Source organism: Labrus mixtus, chromosome 2, assembly GCF_963584025.1.
Source record: "Labrus mixtus chromosome 2, fLabMix1.1, whole genome shotgun sequence".
Taxonomy (NCBI): Eukaryota; Metazoa; Chordata; class Actinopteri; order Labriformes; family Labridae; genus Labrus; species Labrus mixtus.
The window spans coordinates 35162937-35176822 of NC_083613.1; the positions used below are offsets into that span (position 1 = coordinate 35162937).

The window sequence follows — 13886 nt, forward strand, 5'->3', positions numbered from 1 at the left end:
GCCATCGCTACCATCGACCAGGTCAGGAGGATCTCCGGAGCGGTCCTCCTGAACACGTTGATAATATACTGATTTGTGTGTGCAGGTCAAAGGTCATAAGAAGGAGAAGAAGACCCAGAAGGCGAAGTCCAAAGAGGACAAACAGGAAGTGGAGATCAGACAGACGATGACGGTGGCGGCGCTCGCCAAGGCCATGAACAAAGACTTTGGTAACAAACTGGCGTCCTCCGTGTTAGCCGAGTGGATGTGTCGATAAAGTTTGATTTAAATGCCCTCCCCCTTTAGATCACGTGGTGGAGGCTCTGCTGAACACGGCGGTGGACCTGGACTCTCTGGATCCGGACTCGGTTCTGGACGAGAGGTGGATCAAGGAGGTGGTGACTCGCTCGGGGATGAAGTTCAGATGGGCCAAACTGAGCGAGAGCCGAGAGCGAGTCAACAAAGACGCACGCAGGAGGTATGATGTCATCACGCTGTGGTGATGTCACTGATGACGCTGCTGGTCACCGACCAATCAGGCTTCAGCTTCAGGCCAGCCAATCAGAACACACCGACGACGTTTAAATAAAGTCACAAAATAATCTTCTTAACACAACCTCTCTGGTCTCACTGAACTACGTTTGACCTTTGACCCATCAGGCCTCCAGCCGACCCGTCCAGCCTGAAGCCCCGCCCCCCCGTGGTCACCATCATGGGTCACGTGGATCACGGTAAGACGACCCTGCTGGACAGTCTGAGGAAGAGCCAGATCGTTTCCACGGAGGCCGGAGGAATCACGCAACACATCGGAGCCTTTCTGGGTAACAAGACGCACAGCGCCGTTTTTTATAAAATCTTTATCAACAATAAGAGTTTGACAACAAACAGGAAGTCAGACTAATCCGACCTGTGGGGGTTTTCCCTCCAGTCCAGCTGCCTACAGGTGAGAAGATCACCTTTCTGGACACTCCGGGTCACGCTGCCTTTTCCTCCATGAGAGCCCGTGGAGCCAACGCCACGGACATCGTGGTCCTGGTGGTGGCGGCCGACGACGGCGTCATGAACCAGACGGTGGAGTCCATCCAGCACGCCAAGAAAGCCAAAGGTGTGAGCGCCGCCTGCCAGCCGTAGCTGAGGTTACGGCTGAGGTCGTGTTTCTGACGTTTGTGTCTGCGTTCGTTTCAGTCCCGGTGATCGTGGCGGTGAATAAATGTGACAAACCGCACGCCGACCCTCAAAGAGTCAAACAGGAACTACTCGCTCATGACATCGTCTGCGAGGAGTTCGGAGGAGACGTTCAGTCGATCCATGTCTCCGCTCTGAAGGTCAGAAACATCCATCACTCAATAATAAATCATCTGCTCTCGTTTTTACACAAGGTGATGATGTCATCATTGCTGTTGCCAGGGTGACAACCTGCTGGCTCTGGCCGAGGCCACGGTGGCGTTGGCCGAGGTTTTGGAGCTGAAGGCGGAGCCAACTGGCGCCGTGGAGGGGCTCATCATCGAGAGCCGCACGGACAAAGGCAAAGGGTGAGTTACTGATCCAACCCGGGTTATATGAGTTCTGATGGTTCTGGTTCAGTAACCCGGGTTCTATGAGTTCTGATGGTTCTGGTTCAGTAACCCGGGTTCTATGAGTTCTGATGGTTCTGGTTCAGTAACCCGGGTTCTATTATCTTGTTCCTCAGTCCTGTGACGACGGTTATCATCCAGCGGGGAACGTTGAAGCGAGGTTGCGTCCTTGTGGCGGGGAAGAGTTGGGCTAAAGTTCGCTTCCTGTTTGACGAGAACGGGCGGGTGGTCACGGAGGCGGGGCCTAGTGCAGCGGTGGAGGTGGTTGGCTGGAAGGAGCAGCCGTCTGCAGGAGAGCTGCTGCTGGAGGTGGAGTCAGAGGTGAGAAACAAATACACCTGGCTGTGGGGGCGGGGCTAAAGATTATAATGATGTAATCCTGTTTGTGCGCTGAGCAGCAGAGGGCGAGGGAGGTGACGGAGTGGAGGAGTTATGAGGAGGAGCTACAGAAGCTGCAGGAGGAGCAGGGCGCCATCGAGAACAAACAGAAGCTTCACCTGGAGGAGTACAGGAAGGAGAGGGCGGGGCTTGAGCACCTGACCTGGAGGCAGAGGAAGTGGGCTAAGTACAAAGCCAACAGGACGCAGTACGCCACGAGGCCGAGCGAGAAGATACAGAGCGACGAGCCCTGCCTGCCAATCATCATCAAAGGTACACACTCTCTGATAGGCTGCTGCCACTGTGACATCACTCTGAGGTCGCTGTGACATCACTGAGGTCACTGCGTTACCCCTGATGTCTCCGTATGTCTGCAGGAGACGTGGACGGCTCGGTGGAGACGCTCCTGAACATCGTGGACAGTTACGAGGCGGAGCAGCAGTGTCAGCTCGACGTGCTGCACTTCGGCGTCGGAGACATTTCAGAGAACGACGTCAACATGGCCGCCACCTTCACAGGTAAACAGATCTCTTACTTATTCTTTCAATCTTCTCTCTCTCAATCTTCCGTTGCTCCTTCTCTTCTTCAGGGTCGATATACGGCTTTAATGTGGCGGCGAGCAAGTCCGTCCAGCAGCTGGCGGAGAGGCGCGGCGTCCCACTGCGACTTCACAAAGTCATCTACAGACTGGTCGACGAGCTGAAAGACGAGCTGAGCAGCAAACTGCCTGCCATCATCTCCGAGAGCATCATCGGTGAGGACGCCATGTTTATGTTCCATCTGAAGTGTTTGTGTTGTTGTCTCTATGAACCCGTGACGCGTTTGAGCCCCTCGATGCACGGTAGGATAAACCAGCTCTGTGACCTGACAGGAAGTTGTTTGTCTGCTCGCTCAGGTGAGGCGACGGTGCTCGCCATGTTCGACGTCACCGTGGGGAAGAAAAAGATCCCGGTGGCGGGCTGCAGGGTTCAGAAGGGTCAGCTGGACCAGAGACTGAAGTTCAGACTAATCCGAGGCAGAGACACAGTGTGGGAGGGTGAGTCACACCTGGACCTGGTCTTAACGAGTCTGCAGGTTCCTGTAACGTTCTCCTGCAGGTTCCTGTACCGCTCTGTAACGTTCTCCTGCAGGTTCCTGTACCGCTCTGTAACGTTCTCCTGCTGGTTCCCTGTAACGCTCTGTAACGTTCTCCTGCAGGTTCCTGTACCGCTCTGTAACGTTCTCCTGCAGGTTCCTGTACCGCTCTGTAACGTTCTCCTGCTGGTTCCCTGTAACGCTCTGTAACGTTCTCCTGCTGGTTCCCTGTACCGCTCTGTAACGTTCTCCTGCAGGTTCCTGTACCGCTCTGTAACGTTCTCCTGCTGGTTCCCTGTAACGCTCTGTAACGTTCTCCTGCTGGTTCCCTGTAACGCTCTGTAACGTTCTCCTGCTGGTTCCCTGTACCGCTCTGTAACGTTCTCCTGCTGGTTCTCTGTAACGTTCTCCTGCAGGTTCCCTGTAACGCTCTGTAACGTTCTCCTGCTGGTTCCCTGTAACGCTCTGTAACGTTCTCCTGCTGGTTCCCTGTAACGCTCTGTAACGTTCTCCTGCTGGTTCCCTGTAACGCTCTGTAACGTTCTCCTGCTGGTTCCCTGTACCGCTCTATAACATTCTCCTGCTGGTTCCCTGTACTGCTCTGTAACGTTCTCCTGCTGGTTCTCTGTAACGTTCTCCTGCTGGTTCCCTGTAACGCTCTGTAACGTTCTCCTGCTGGTTCCCTGTAACGTTCTCCTGCTGGTTCCCTGTAACGCTCTGTAACGTTCTCCTGCTGGTTCCTGTACCGCTCTGTAACGTTCTCCTGCTGGTTCCCTGTAACGTTCTCCTGCAGGTTCCCTGTAACGCTCTGTAACGTTCTCCTGCTGGTTCCCTGTACCGCTCTGTAACGTTCTCCTGCTGGTTCTCTGTAACGTTCTCCTGCAGGTTCCCTGTAACGCTCTCCTGCTGGTTCCCTGTAACGCTCTGTAACGTTCTCCTGCTGGTTCCCTGTAACGCTCTGTAACGTTCTCCTGCTGGTTCCCTGTACCGCTCTATAACATTCTCCTGCTGGTTCCCTGTACTGCTCTGTAACGTTCTCCTGCTGGTTCTCTGTAACGTTCTCCTGCTGGTTCCCTGTAACGCTCTGTAACGTTCTCCTGCTGGTTCCCTGTAACGTTCTCCTGCTGGTTCCCTGTAACGCTCTGTAACGTTCTCCTGCTGGTTCCTGTACCGCTCTGTAACGTTCTCCTGCTGGTTCCCTGTAACGTTCTCCTGCTGGTTCCCTGTAACGCTCTGTAACGTTCTCCTGCAGGTTCCCTGTAACGCTCTGTAACGTTCTCCTGCTGGTTCCCTGTACCGCTCTGTAACGTTCTCCTGCTGGTTCCCTGTAACGCTCTGTAACGTTCTCCTGCTGGTTCCCTGTAACGCTCTGTAACGTTCTCCTGCAAGTTCCCTGTAACGCTCTGTAGCGTTCTCCTGCAGGTTCCCTGTAACGCTCTGTAACGTTCTTGCTGGTTCCTGTAACGTTCTCTTGCCGGTCCCTGTAACGTTCTCCTGCAGGGTCCTGTAACGCTCTGTAACGTTCTCCTGCTGGTTCTCTGTAACGTTCTCCTGCTGGTTCCCTGTAACGCTCTGTAACGTTCTCCTGCTGGTTCCCTGTAACGCTCTGTAACGTTCTCCTGCTGGTTCCCTGTACCGCTCTGTAACGTTCTCCTGCTGGTTCCCTGTAACGCTCTGTAACGTTCTCCTGCTGGTTCCCTGTACCGCTCTGTAACGTTCTCCTGCAGGTTCCCTGTAACGCTCTGTAACGTTCTCCTGCTGGTTCCCTGTAACGCTCTGTAACGTTCTCCTGCAGGTTCCCTGTAACGCTCTGTAACGTTCTCCTGCTGGTTCCCTGTAACGCTCTGTAACGTTCTCCTGCTGGTTCCCTTAACGCTCTGTAACGTTCTCCTGCTGGTTCCCTGTAACGTTCTCCTGCTGGTTCCCTGTAACGCTCTGTAACGTTCTCCTGCTGGTTCCCTGTAACGCTCTGTAACGTTCTCCTGCTGGTTCCCTGTAACGTTCTCCTGCTGGTTCCCTGTAACGCTCTGTAACGTTCTCCTGCTGGTTCCCTGTAACGTTCTCCTGCTGGTTCCCTGTAACGCTCTGTAACGTTCTCCTGCTGGTTCCCTGTAACGCTCTGTAACGTTCTCCTGCAGGTTCCCTGTAACGCTCTGTAACGTTCTCCTGCTGGTTCCCTGTAACGCTCTGTAACGTTCTCCTGCTGGTTCCCTTAACGCTCTGTAACGTTCTCCTGCTGGTTCCCTGTAACGTTCTCCTGCTGGTTCCCTGTAACGCTCTGTAACGTTCTCCTGCAGGTTCCCTGTAACGCTCTGTAACGTTCTTGCTGGTTCCTGTAACGTTCTCTTGCCGGTCCCTGTAACGTTCTCCTGCAGGGTCCTGTAACGTTCTCTTGCCGGTCCCTGTAACGTTCTCCTGCAGGGTCCTGTAACGCTCTGTAACGTTCTCCTGCAGGTTCCCTGTAACGCTCTGTAACGTTCTTGCTGGTTCCTGTAACGTTCTCTTGCCGGTCCCTGTAACGTTCTCCTGCCGGTCCCTGTAACGTTCTCCTGCAGGGTCCTGTAACGTTCTCTTGCCGGTCCCTGTAACGTTCTCTTGCCGGTCCCTGTAACGTTCTCTTGCCGGTCCCTGTAACGTTCTCTTGCCGGTCCCTGTAACGTTCTCCTGCAGGGTCCTGTAACGCTCTGTAACGTTCTCCTGCAGGTTCCCTGTAACGCTCTTGCTGGTTCCTGTAACGTTCTCCTGCTGGTCCCTGTAACGTTCTCCTGCAGGGTCCTGTAACGTTCTCTTGCCGGTCCCTGTAACGTTCTCCTGCAGGGTCCTGTAACGCTCTGTAACGTTCTCCTGCAGGGTCCTGTAACGCTCTGTAACGTTCTCCTGCTGGTTCCCTTAACGCTCTGTGACGTTCTCCTGCTGGTTCCTTTAACGCTCTGTGACGTTCTCCTGCAGGTTCTCTGTAATGCTCTGACGTTCTCCTGCAGGTTCTCTGTAACGCTCTGACGTTCTCCTGCAGGTTCTCTGTCGGCGCTGAAGCACCACAAAGACGACGTGCAGACGGTGAAGGTGGGGATGGAGTGCGGTTTGTCGGCGGACGGTCACGGAGACATCAGGACTGGTGATGTCATCGTCTGCTTCGAGGAGGTGGACACTCCGCAGGTCACCTCCTGGGACCCCGGCTTCTGACAGCCGAGAAGCAGAGGATCATGGGAAGTGAAGTCCTGTGGACAGAAAGCCTAACAGCATGCTGACACTGTGACTTCCTGCAGATGTTTAAATGTAATTATTGAATCAGAAGAGACTCTCGACTCTTTTATTACAAACAGGTGACTGTTTGATGTGTTCTTCATTTTCTCCTTCACGTCTTTAAAAACTGAACACCTGAAGCTTCCTGATGTTTTTACACTCACTTTATGAACTTGATCCAAAGATGGAGCCGCTTTACAGAGTTCGATGAATAGTGCGCCTGACCCAGAACTTCCACCAGATAAATGTGCTTTACGTGTCCGCTCCGCTATCTGCAACACCCACAGGCTGACATCAGCACGAGGTTATACCATGTTTGTGGTATAAAGAAACATAAACACATCAACACCTAAAATCATTGTTCTAAAACCGGATGTTTTAATGTTGTGTCTGACTTCCTGTCCTGCTCGATCTGCTCTGTGGTGATGCTCCGTCATCCTGGAGAGATGTCTCTGAATTCAGGTTCATTTGGATCATATTTCATGGTGACAGACGTTTTTTTTGTCACTGAAAACAGAAATGCAGAGAGTAAGAATTTAAAGGTTGCGCGACTAACCGTAAAGGAACGAGTTTGTCAATCTGTCGCCATGGAAACAACTCATTTCATACATCAGTCTCTAAATGATTCTGTACAGGTATGATGCTGCAGTGTTTAAACAGAAGGGATCCCCACACTCCCTGAATGTTACACAACAGAAGCAACAAGACTTTTAGTTTCAGACATTTTATTAAAAAAGATCAAATTACAGAAAATCGTTCATGATGTTTTCTTAAAAGTTTGTTTGTTGAAACTGAATAAAATCAAAACAAATACAAGAAGAACATCCTGCTTGGACGTCTGCAGACAGATCTAACTTTCACAGACAGAAAACTAAACTAACATTTTGACTGGAAAACAGCTGAACTCAAGAGCCAATCACGAGCTCTCGTCTAATCTCTCTGCTCATTGGACGATCTTTACTCTGAAATAATCGTCCACGATGACGTCAGCTTCACGTTTGTTCTTAAATCTCTAAAAAGACCAAAGAAGAAGAAAGTGGACACGTTAGTGAACGTTAGAAAACTGTTCCTTTAATCTCTCAGAGCTCCGTGACCTCTGACCTCACTTCCTCTTAGCTTTGCTCGGTTTTGCGAGCAGCGCGGGGTCGATCTGATCCGGGGTCAGTCCTCGGACGGAGAAGAGTCGGGCGGCACGCTCCGTCAGCGTCCCCCCACACTTCAGACCCCGACTCATCAGCTCCCCCTTCAGGACATCCAGACCCAGAGCCTCCAGCTCAGAGACCGAGGACAGAGAGGACAAGTCGAGCGGAGACACGGCGGCCTGAGGCGCGGTCATCTGCTGGACGGGAAGAAACACAACAAGTAATCAAAAGGTCAGAGGTCAAACTCAAAATAAAAACAGACAATCTTCTGGAAAAAGATTCTTTCTAAGCAGGGTTTCTCCTGCATAGAGAATTCTTTGGCGCCCCCCAAAGAGGTTTTAACCAGCGCCAAAAGAAAACAAAAGACGATTCAAATTGCAAATCAAATCCTCTCTGAATGTTTTAAAAATATCACTACATCAAACGACTGTTGAACAAGGAGAACATAAACTTAAATACGACGTCTCTGACTTCTCGCAGTCATCTCCCCTCTTATCCTGTGGCTCGCGCTGGATAGCCCGCTGATTGACTGTTCGTTTCTTTTGACTGGTTCATGACGCTCCGCTGACACTCACAAGCTAAATGAGGGTTGATGTTCCGTTTGGCGAGTTCATTTCAAAGAGTAATGCTCTTCATGGCGGTAAATATTTATCCCAACAGTCATGTTAAAACTGAACCGTGTGTGATGTAGCTGCAGCTACTTGTCTCTGCCACACACACGTCGTTAAACGGAACACGGTTGATCCGCTGTCCGTATGGACCGAGTCGGGAACGCACGTTCAACTTTTCTCCGTTCACTTCCATCGTGTCTGCTTTTATCAACAATCAATAAGTTAACGACCGTAACGTCAGCCAGCTGTAGTCTCTGAACTTCTCCACGCAGACTGTCAAACAGCAAATATGTTTTTATTATTTCTCAAGTTCCTGATCTGATCAAATGATCCAAATTATCTGAGACTGAAATCTGTGATTATTTGACATAATACCTTAACTCAAATAAATGTACTTAAACAAATGTAAAACTAAAACACAATTTAAAGGTAAAGAGCAGCCATCATAGGAAGAGGGTGAAATGCACTGAGGATGTGACCCCCCCTCTCTCAATCTCATTACACCCCTCTCCCTCAAAATCCCTCTCCTCCCCTGTTTCACTGTTACGATAAAAAAGAAAAATCTTTACCAGATTTAATTGTGGTTTCAGTAACTTAAGCATAATGATAATATTATTTATAAAATGGTCAGATATAACAGGAAATGCACAGATTTCTGTCAAATAAGGGAATACAGACTCAGACTATACTGTTATACGCAGGTCGAACGTTTACTACAGCGCGTCAAGTCAAACCCCCCAAAGGCCCGTTCAGAGCCAGGAAAAAAACCCTGCTGAGATCAGTGTTCTTCTCCCTGAAGACGCCAGGAAGTCTCTACTGAGCATGCTCAGACTTGATTGACAGCTCACTGACCTGCTGCTGAGAGGAACCGCTCGACTCCTCTGAGGGTCTACAGACTGCAGGTTCCTGATCCTCTGAAGGGTGAGGGGTCGGCTCTGAGGCGGTCTCTGAGGGTCTGCTGGTCTGGTCTGAAGTGGTCTCTGAGGGTCTGCTGGTCTGGTCTGAAGTGGTCTCTGAGGGTCTGCTGGTCTGGTCTGAAGTGGTCTCTGAGGGTCTGCTGGTCTGATCTGAAGTGGTCTCTGAGGGTCTGCTGGTCTGGTCTGAAGTGGTCTCTGAGGGTCTGCTGGTCTGGTCTGAAGTGGTCTCTGAGGGTCTGCTGGTCTGGTCTGAAGTGGTCTCTGAGGAGCTGCAGGATGACGAGCTGAAAGACAAAACTAAACTTTAAAGTATTTTTTTAATCTGGTCTTGTGGTGAGTCGTCTGTCCGGCGTGGTCAGGTGGTCTCTACCTGCTGCTCTGCCCAGGCTCCGCCTCCTCTGTCGGCATTGTCATGGTAACAGCAGCAGCTCCACAGCTGGAGGAGGACGTGGATGGAGTCTCCTCCTCGTCTTCACTGTCCTCAGAGCTCAGCAGCTCGCCCACACCGGTCCTGTTACCATGACGACAGATTAAAGAACGCATTGAGAACGCATCAGGAGAATTCACCTCGAGCGAGTGGCCGCACGCCATCGTCGTGCTGACTCACCAGAAACAAGCGGCCGCTGCTGCTTTAGTCTTCTTCTTCTGTGGCTGCTCGCTCTGATCAGGGCTCGCTCTCTTCTTCGCCGCTGAAACATCGTCGGCTCTCACCTGACCGCTCGACGACACCTGCAGACCTGACACACGAGACGCAAACCAACATGGCGTTCACTGACGAGACGGTGAAACAGTATAGAGATCAAATGGACCTGAAGAGAAGAAGCCCCCCCCCCCCCCCACGCCCTCTGACCTTTGATGACCGAGTCCTCGAGTCTCTCCGACAGGTCGTGACACTGCCGCTGGTACTCGGGGTCGGTGAACATGTGTTTGGGCTCGGCCAGTTTCCTCTGCAGACGATCCAGACGCCGCTGCTCCTTCTCCGCCTCGCGCTCCGCCTGCTTCTTCAGCCACTCCGCCATCCTGACACCACAGAAGAAGAAAACTTAATATAAACACCACAGAAGAAAACTTCATCAATATGAACACCGTCCGTCTCTTACTCTTTCTCGTGGTTGACGTCTCGGAGTCGGCGTCCACTCAGGTCTCTGCAGGCTTCACGATTGGTCGTTTTCTCAATCTGAGCGCCGAGAGCTCGCAGCATAGAGCCGAACCCTGAAACACACACGGTGCTCGTTAACACCACAGAAGAAGAACCTGACAAAGACACAAAGTATTTTATTGTGTGTGTGTTCTCTAGGACACACCTCCCTTCCCCCCACGGAGGCGGGGCTCCAGGTGATAGACGGCTCCGGGCTGCAGAGGATCCTCCAAATCTGACAGGCGGCCATTTCTGACCACGTAGAAATCCTCAGAAGAAGAAACTCCCTGCAGAGACACAAAACACACACACTCAGAATGTTCCATTCTTTACGAGACCACGCGATTTAAAATGTCCAATCTGTTATTTTATCAGATTCCTTTGTTACGAGTCTGATGAGACAGAAGTTCGTTTTTAAAGCTTCAGGATTTCAATCATTAAAATAATGATTTAACACTGAAACAGAACACTTCAGAGACATCATTTAACACTGAAACAGAACACTTCAGAGACATTTAACACTGAAACAGAACACTTCAGAGACATCATTTAACACTGAAACAGAACACTTCAGAGACATCATTTAACACTGAAACAGAACACTTCAGAGACATCATTTAACACTGAAACAGAACACTTCAGAGACATCATTTAACACTGAAACAGAACACTTCAGAGACATCATTTAACACTGAAACAGAACACTTCAGAGACATCATTTAACACTGAAACAGAACACTTCAGAGACATTTAACACTGAAACAGAACACTTCAGAGACATTTAACACTGAAACAGAACACTTCAGAGACATTTAACACTGAAACAGAACACCTCAGAGACATCATTTAACACTGAAACAGAACACTTCAGAGACATCATTTAACACTGAAACAGAACACCTCAGAGACATCATTTAACACTGAAACAGAACACTTCAGAGACATCATTTAACACTGAAACAGAACACTTCAGAGACATCATTTAACACTGACACAGAACACTTCAGAGACATTTAACACTGAAACAGAACACTTCAGAGACATCATTTAACACTGAAACAGAACACTTCAGAGACATCATTTAACACTGACACAGAACACTTCAGAGACATTTAACACTGAAACAGAACACTTCAGAGACATCATTTAACACTGAAACAGAAGTCTACGAAACACCAGGAGTAACGTTAAACGGTAACTTTAATAATATATATATATATAATATAATATATTATAACTTAGACGTTAATGAAACGTTACTTGTTAAAGTTTAAGTTTTCTGTTGTTGTTGTTGTTGTTGTTGTGACGCAGTTAGCCTCTGTTTGTGTTTGTTAGCATTAGCACACCAGCTAACTCCGGTCCACTGACCCGCGGTTTCCCGGTATCCTGGGTCAGGTGTGAACACTCACCTGTGTTAAATAAAGTCCCATTACCCTCGGTCAGGTGTGAACACTCACCTGTGTGTGGATGAACCGGCTCAGGACGTCTCTGACCGCAGAGCCGGCCGGAAACTCGGCGTTAGAGAAGCTGAAGCTCGGAGCGCTAACGAAGACCTCCATGTTGGCGACTTCAGACTGACTGATCCACTGCGCATGCGCGGCTCTTCTGCACTTCTTCTTCCTCATGTTTGTATTTTTAGCGGTTTGCAAACTACGTTTTGTCGCGTTATCGCCACCAGCTGGTACGAAGTGCTGACACAGGACATTCCCTTTCTTGTTTGTGAAGTGTTTCACACTTCGTCTATTTGATTGGCACTTCCCAGCCACCGTATTTCAACAATGTATAGTTTTTACTTTTATAGAAATTGTTCAAATGTACAAAACAAGTAAGAAAATAAATTAATAAAAATATCTCAAAGTAAATCATCTTATCTACAAGGGGATAAAGAATGCTACATCAGTTTTCTGAGTCAAGGGGGAAATGTTTCAGTCATTTTTCCTTTCATTGGTTTTAAGGATTTTCATTTAAATTCATTCAAGAAATCTGCAAAACTGAGGGACGATTTTAAAGCTTTATTTGTGAGTATGAAAAACGTAGTTAGACACAGAATTACTTCAATAAACAGTTCATCGTTTTGTCTTCCATGAATACACCAAATGTTAGAGTCTCTACAGAAAGATGAGACCTGTTGTGTTCTCCGATTACGATTCAAACCAAATTATATGATATGAGAAAAACATTTGGTCTGTAGTTTCAATGTCGTTTTTACAAAATGAGCACGTTATCATCGATATGTGAACGCAGTGATTCTCTACAAGAATTTTTTTTTAGCTTATTAATCGAATTTTTATCAAATTTGTGCAAAATGTCATTTTTGTTGTGTTAACCAGGAAAAAATGATTCATTGAGACAATTTCTTGTAAAAGAATTGCTGTTTATAGAAGAGGTGCAGACTCCCGGAGCCGCTAGGTGGCGCTGTGAGCGCGTCGAGTACCGGAACCAAAAGGAGGAAGTCTTCTTCGCTGGTTTTTAATTGGACAACATGGCGACCTTGTGTAAAGTTGTGTCCAGGTGTGGGGTCCGGTTTACCCCTTTCAGGTTCATCCGGAGCTCCTTCAGCTCGGATTCCAGCGGGGCCTCCGGCAGTGATCAGCCCGCCTCTCAGGCACCCAGGTCCGGCTTCGCTGCCGCCTTCGACGTGCAGTCGGAGCTCCGGCGGGAGGCTGCGGGCTCCGCGGCCGGACGCAGAGGCTCCTCCCCCGGTAAGGACGAGAGCTTCGCCTCGCTGCTCCGCCGGTCCCCGCTCATGCAGATGGGTCCGGCTAAAGACAGGGTGGTGGTCGGGAGGATCTACCACGTGGTCAAGGACGACCTGTACGTAGACTTTGGCGGGAAGTTCCACTGTGTGGTCCGCAGGCCGGAGGACGGAGAGAAGCTGCAGCGGGGCAGCAGGGTCCGTCTGCGGCTGCAGGATGTGGAGCTCACCTCCCGCTTCCTGGGAGCCTCCGTGGACACCACGCTGCTGGAGGCCCAGGCTGTCCTGCTGGGTCCGCTGGAGGTGAGGCAGAGCCAGGACTGACCGGGACAGACTGTCAGAGAGGACTGAGGCTTAAAACAGACGATTTTTAAACGGAGTTTGGCAGGAAGCAAACTGGAGGAATAAACCTGAACGTTTCTGTCCGTGTTCCTCTGGAAGAAACAAACCTGTGAGACTGATTCTGAGTCTTTGAACCCCAAACTGTACAGGAAGTTAAATGAATCAGCAGAGTGAGAGAAACATAATAAATATCATATCAACAACCTTTTGTCTGCAGCACCTTCTTCTGAAGACAGTTTGACCAATGACAGATCAGATACTGTTGGAGTAGAACTTTTTGGGGTTCCTCTCCAGCTACCAGACCGACTTAAAGCCGCTCATGATACTAGAGTTTTAAATATTGTTTTTATACGAGAATATATATATATATATATATATATATATATATATTTTTTTTTAAATCAAGCAATATTGTTACCATGGCAACCAAATAAAGGTTCTAGGCACCTTATACTGGAGAACTTCTTAATTTTGGGGTTGGCAGTCGCTCAGTCTGCAGGGACCTGGGTTGGGAACTGGTTCCAGTCCCAGTGCTGACTAAGTGTTAAAATTGGTCTGGTAGCTGGGGAGGTGCCAGTTCACTTCCTGAGCACCGTTGAGCAAGGTAACAAATCCACCACCTCAGCAGTCTAAATCAGGATGCACAAAGACATGGATAACGTTTAGAGGGGTGTGCAGGAGTTCGCCTGCAGTTCATGATGCATTCATTCCTCTCCTGCCCGTCTGCTGAGTAAGATGTAGTTTAACGCTTCAGCAGTTTTTGATTCAAAATGAAAGATTGTATCGTTTTAAA

The 13886-nt window shown here is 49.4% G+C and overlaps 4 protein-coding genes across 5 annotated transcripts in view; 2 read left to right on the forward strand and 2 right to left on the reverse strand.

Annotated features, from left to right (window-relative positions):
- Positions 1-6603, forward strand: part of mtif2 (mitochondrial translational initiation factor 2) — a 7653-nt gene extending 1050 nt beyond the window's left edge. Inside the window, exons 3-14 of the mRNA XM_061063481.1 lie at positions 86-209; positions 286-457; positions 640-800; positions 908-1084; positions 1165-1304; positions 1387-1511; positions 1670-1874; positions 1952-2204; positions 2309-2449; positions 2521-2685; positions 2827-2967; positions 6019-6603. Of these exons, the coding sequence (XP_060919464.1) occupies positions 86-209; positions 286-457; positions 640-800; positions 908-1084; positions 1165-1304; positions 1387-1511; positions 1670-1874; positions 1952-2204; positions 2309-2449; positions 2521-2685; positions 2827-2967; positions 6019-6188 (1974 nt within the window). The 3' untranslated portion in view covers positions 6189-6603. The remainder of the gene's footprint in view (positions 1-85; positions 210-285; positions 458-639; positions 801-907; positions 1085-1164; positions 1305-1386; positions 1512-1669; positions 1875-1951; positions 2205-2308; positions 2450-2520; positions 2686-2826; positions 2968-6018) is intronic.
- Positions 6604-7297: 694 nt separating this feature from the next.
- On the reverse strand, positions 7298-7584 carry LOC132993597 (splicing regulator SDE2-like). Its single transcript, XM_061063515.1, has one exon. It carries the CDS (start codon positions 7582-7584, stop codon positions 7351-7353), a length of 234 nt encoding a protein of 77 aa, XP_060919498.1. The 3' UTR covers positions 7298-7350.
- On the reverse strand, positions 7298-11667 carry LOC132993585 (splicing regulator SDE2-like). Of its 2 annotated transcripts, none has more exons than XM_061063493.1 (7): positions 11514-11667; positions 10223-10343; positions 10019-10130; positions 9769-9938; positions 9526-9655; positions 9289-9429; positions 7298-9220 (listed from the first exon to the last, which is right to left on the reverse strand). In XM_061063493.1, exons 1-7 carry the CDS (start codon positions 11613-11615, stop codon positions 8815-8817), a joined length of 1182 nt encoding a protein of 393 aa, XP_060919476.1. In that variant the 5' UTR covers positions 11616-11667; the 3' UTR covers positions 7298-8814. The 2 variants fall into 2 exon arrangements, with proteins under 2 accessions (XP_060919476.1, XP_060919484.1); XM_061063501.1 differs by having other exon boundaries at positions 7298-9202; positions 11514-11666.
- Positions 11668-12518: 851 nt separating this feature from the next.
- On the forward strand, positions 12519-13298 carry mrps28 (mitochondrial ribosomal protein S28). The gene has a single exon (XM_061063527.1). The coding sequence runs from the start codon at positions 12539-12541 to the stop codon at positions 13073-13075; it is 537 nt and encodes a 178-aa protein (XP_060919510.1). The 5' UTR covers positions 12519-12538; the 3' UTR covers positions 13076-13298.
- Positions 13299-13886: the final 588 nt, after the last annotated feature.

Excerpts from the sequence above, each read along its gene's own strand:
- LOC132993597 (XM_061063515.1), bottom strand. The coding sequence starts at position 7,584 with ATGACCGCGCCTCAGGCCGCCGTGTCTCCGCTCGACTTGTCCTCTCTG.
- LOC132993585 (XM_061063493.1), bottom strand. The coding sequence starts at position 11,615 with ATGGAGGTCTTCGTTAGCGCTCCGAGCTTCAGCTTCTCTAACGCCGAG. Across the intron at positions 9,939-10,018 it reads GACGTCAACCACGAGAAAGA|GATGGCGGAGTGGCTGAAGA; the intron begins GTAAGAGACGGA and ends CTGTGGTGTCAG. Across the intron at positions 9,656-9,768 it reads CGAGGACTCGGTCATCAAAG|GTCTGCAGGTGTCGTCGAGC; the intron begins GTCAGAGGGCGT and ends CTCGTGTGTCAG.
- mrps28 (XM_061063527.1), top strand. The coding sequence starts at position 12,539 with ATGGCGACCTTGTGTAAAGTTGTGTCCAGGTGTGGGGTCCGGTTTACC.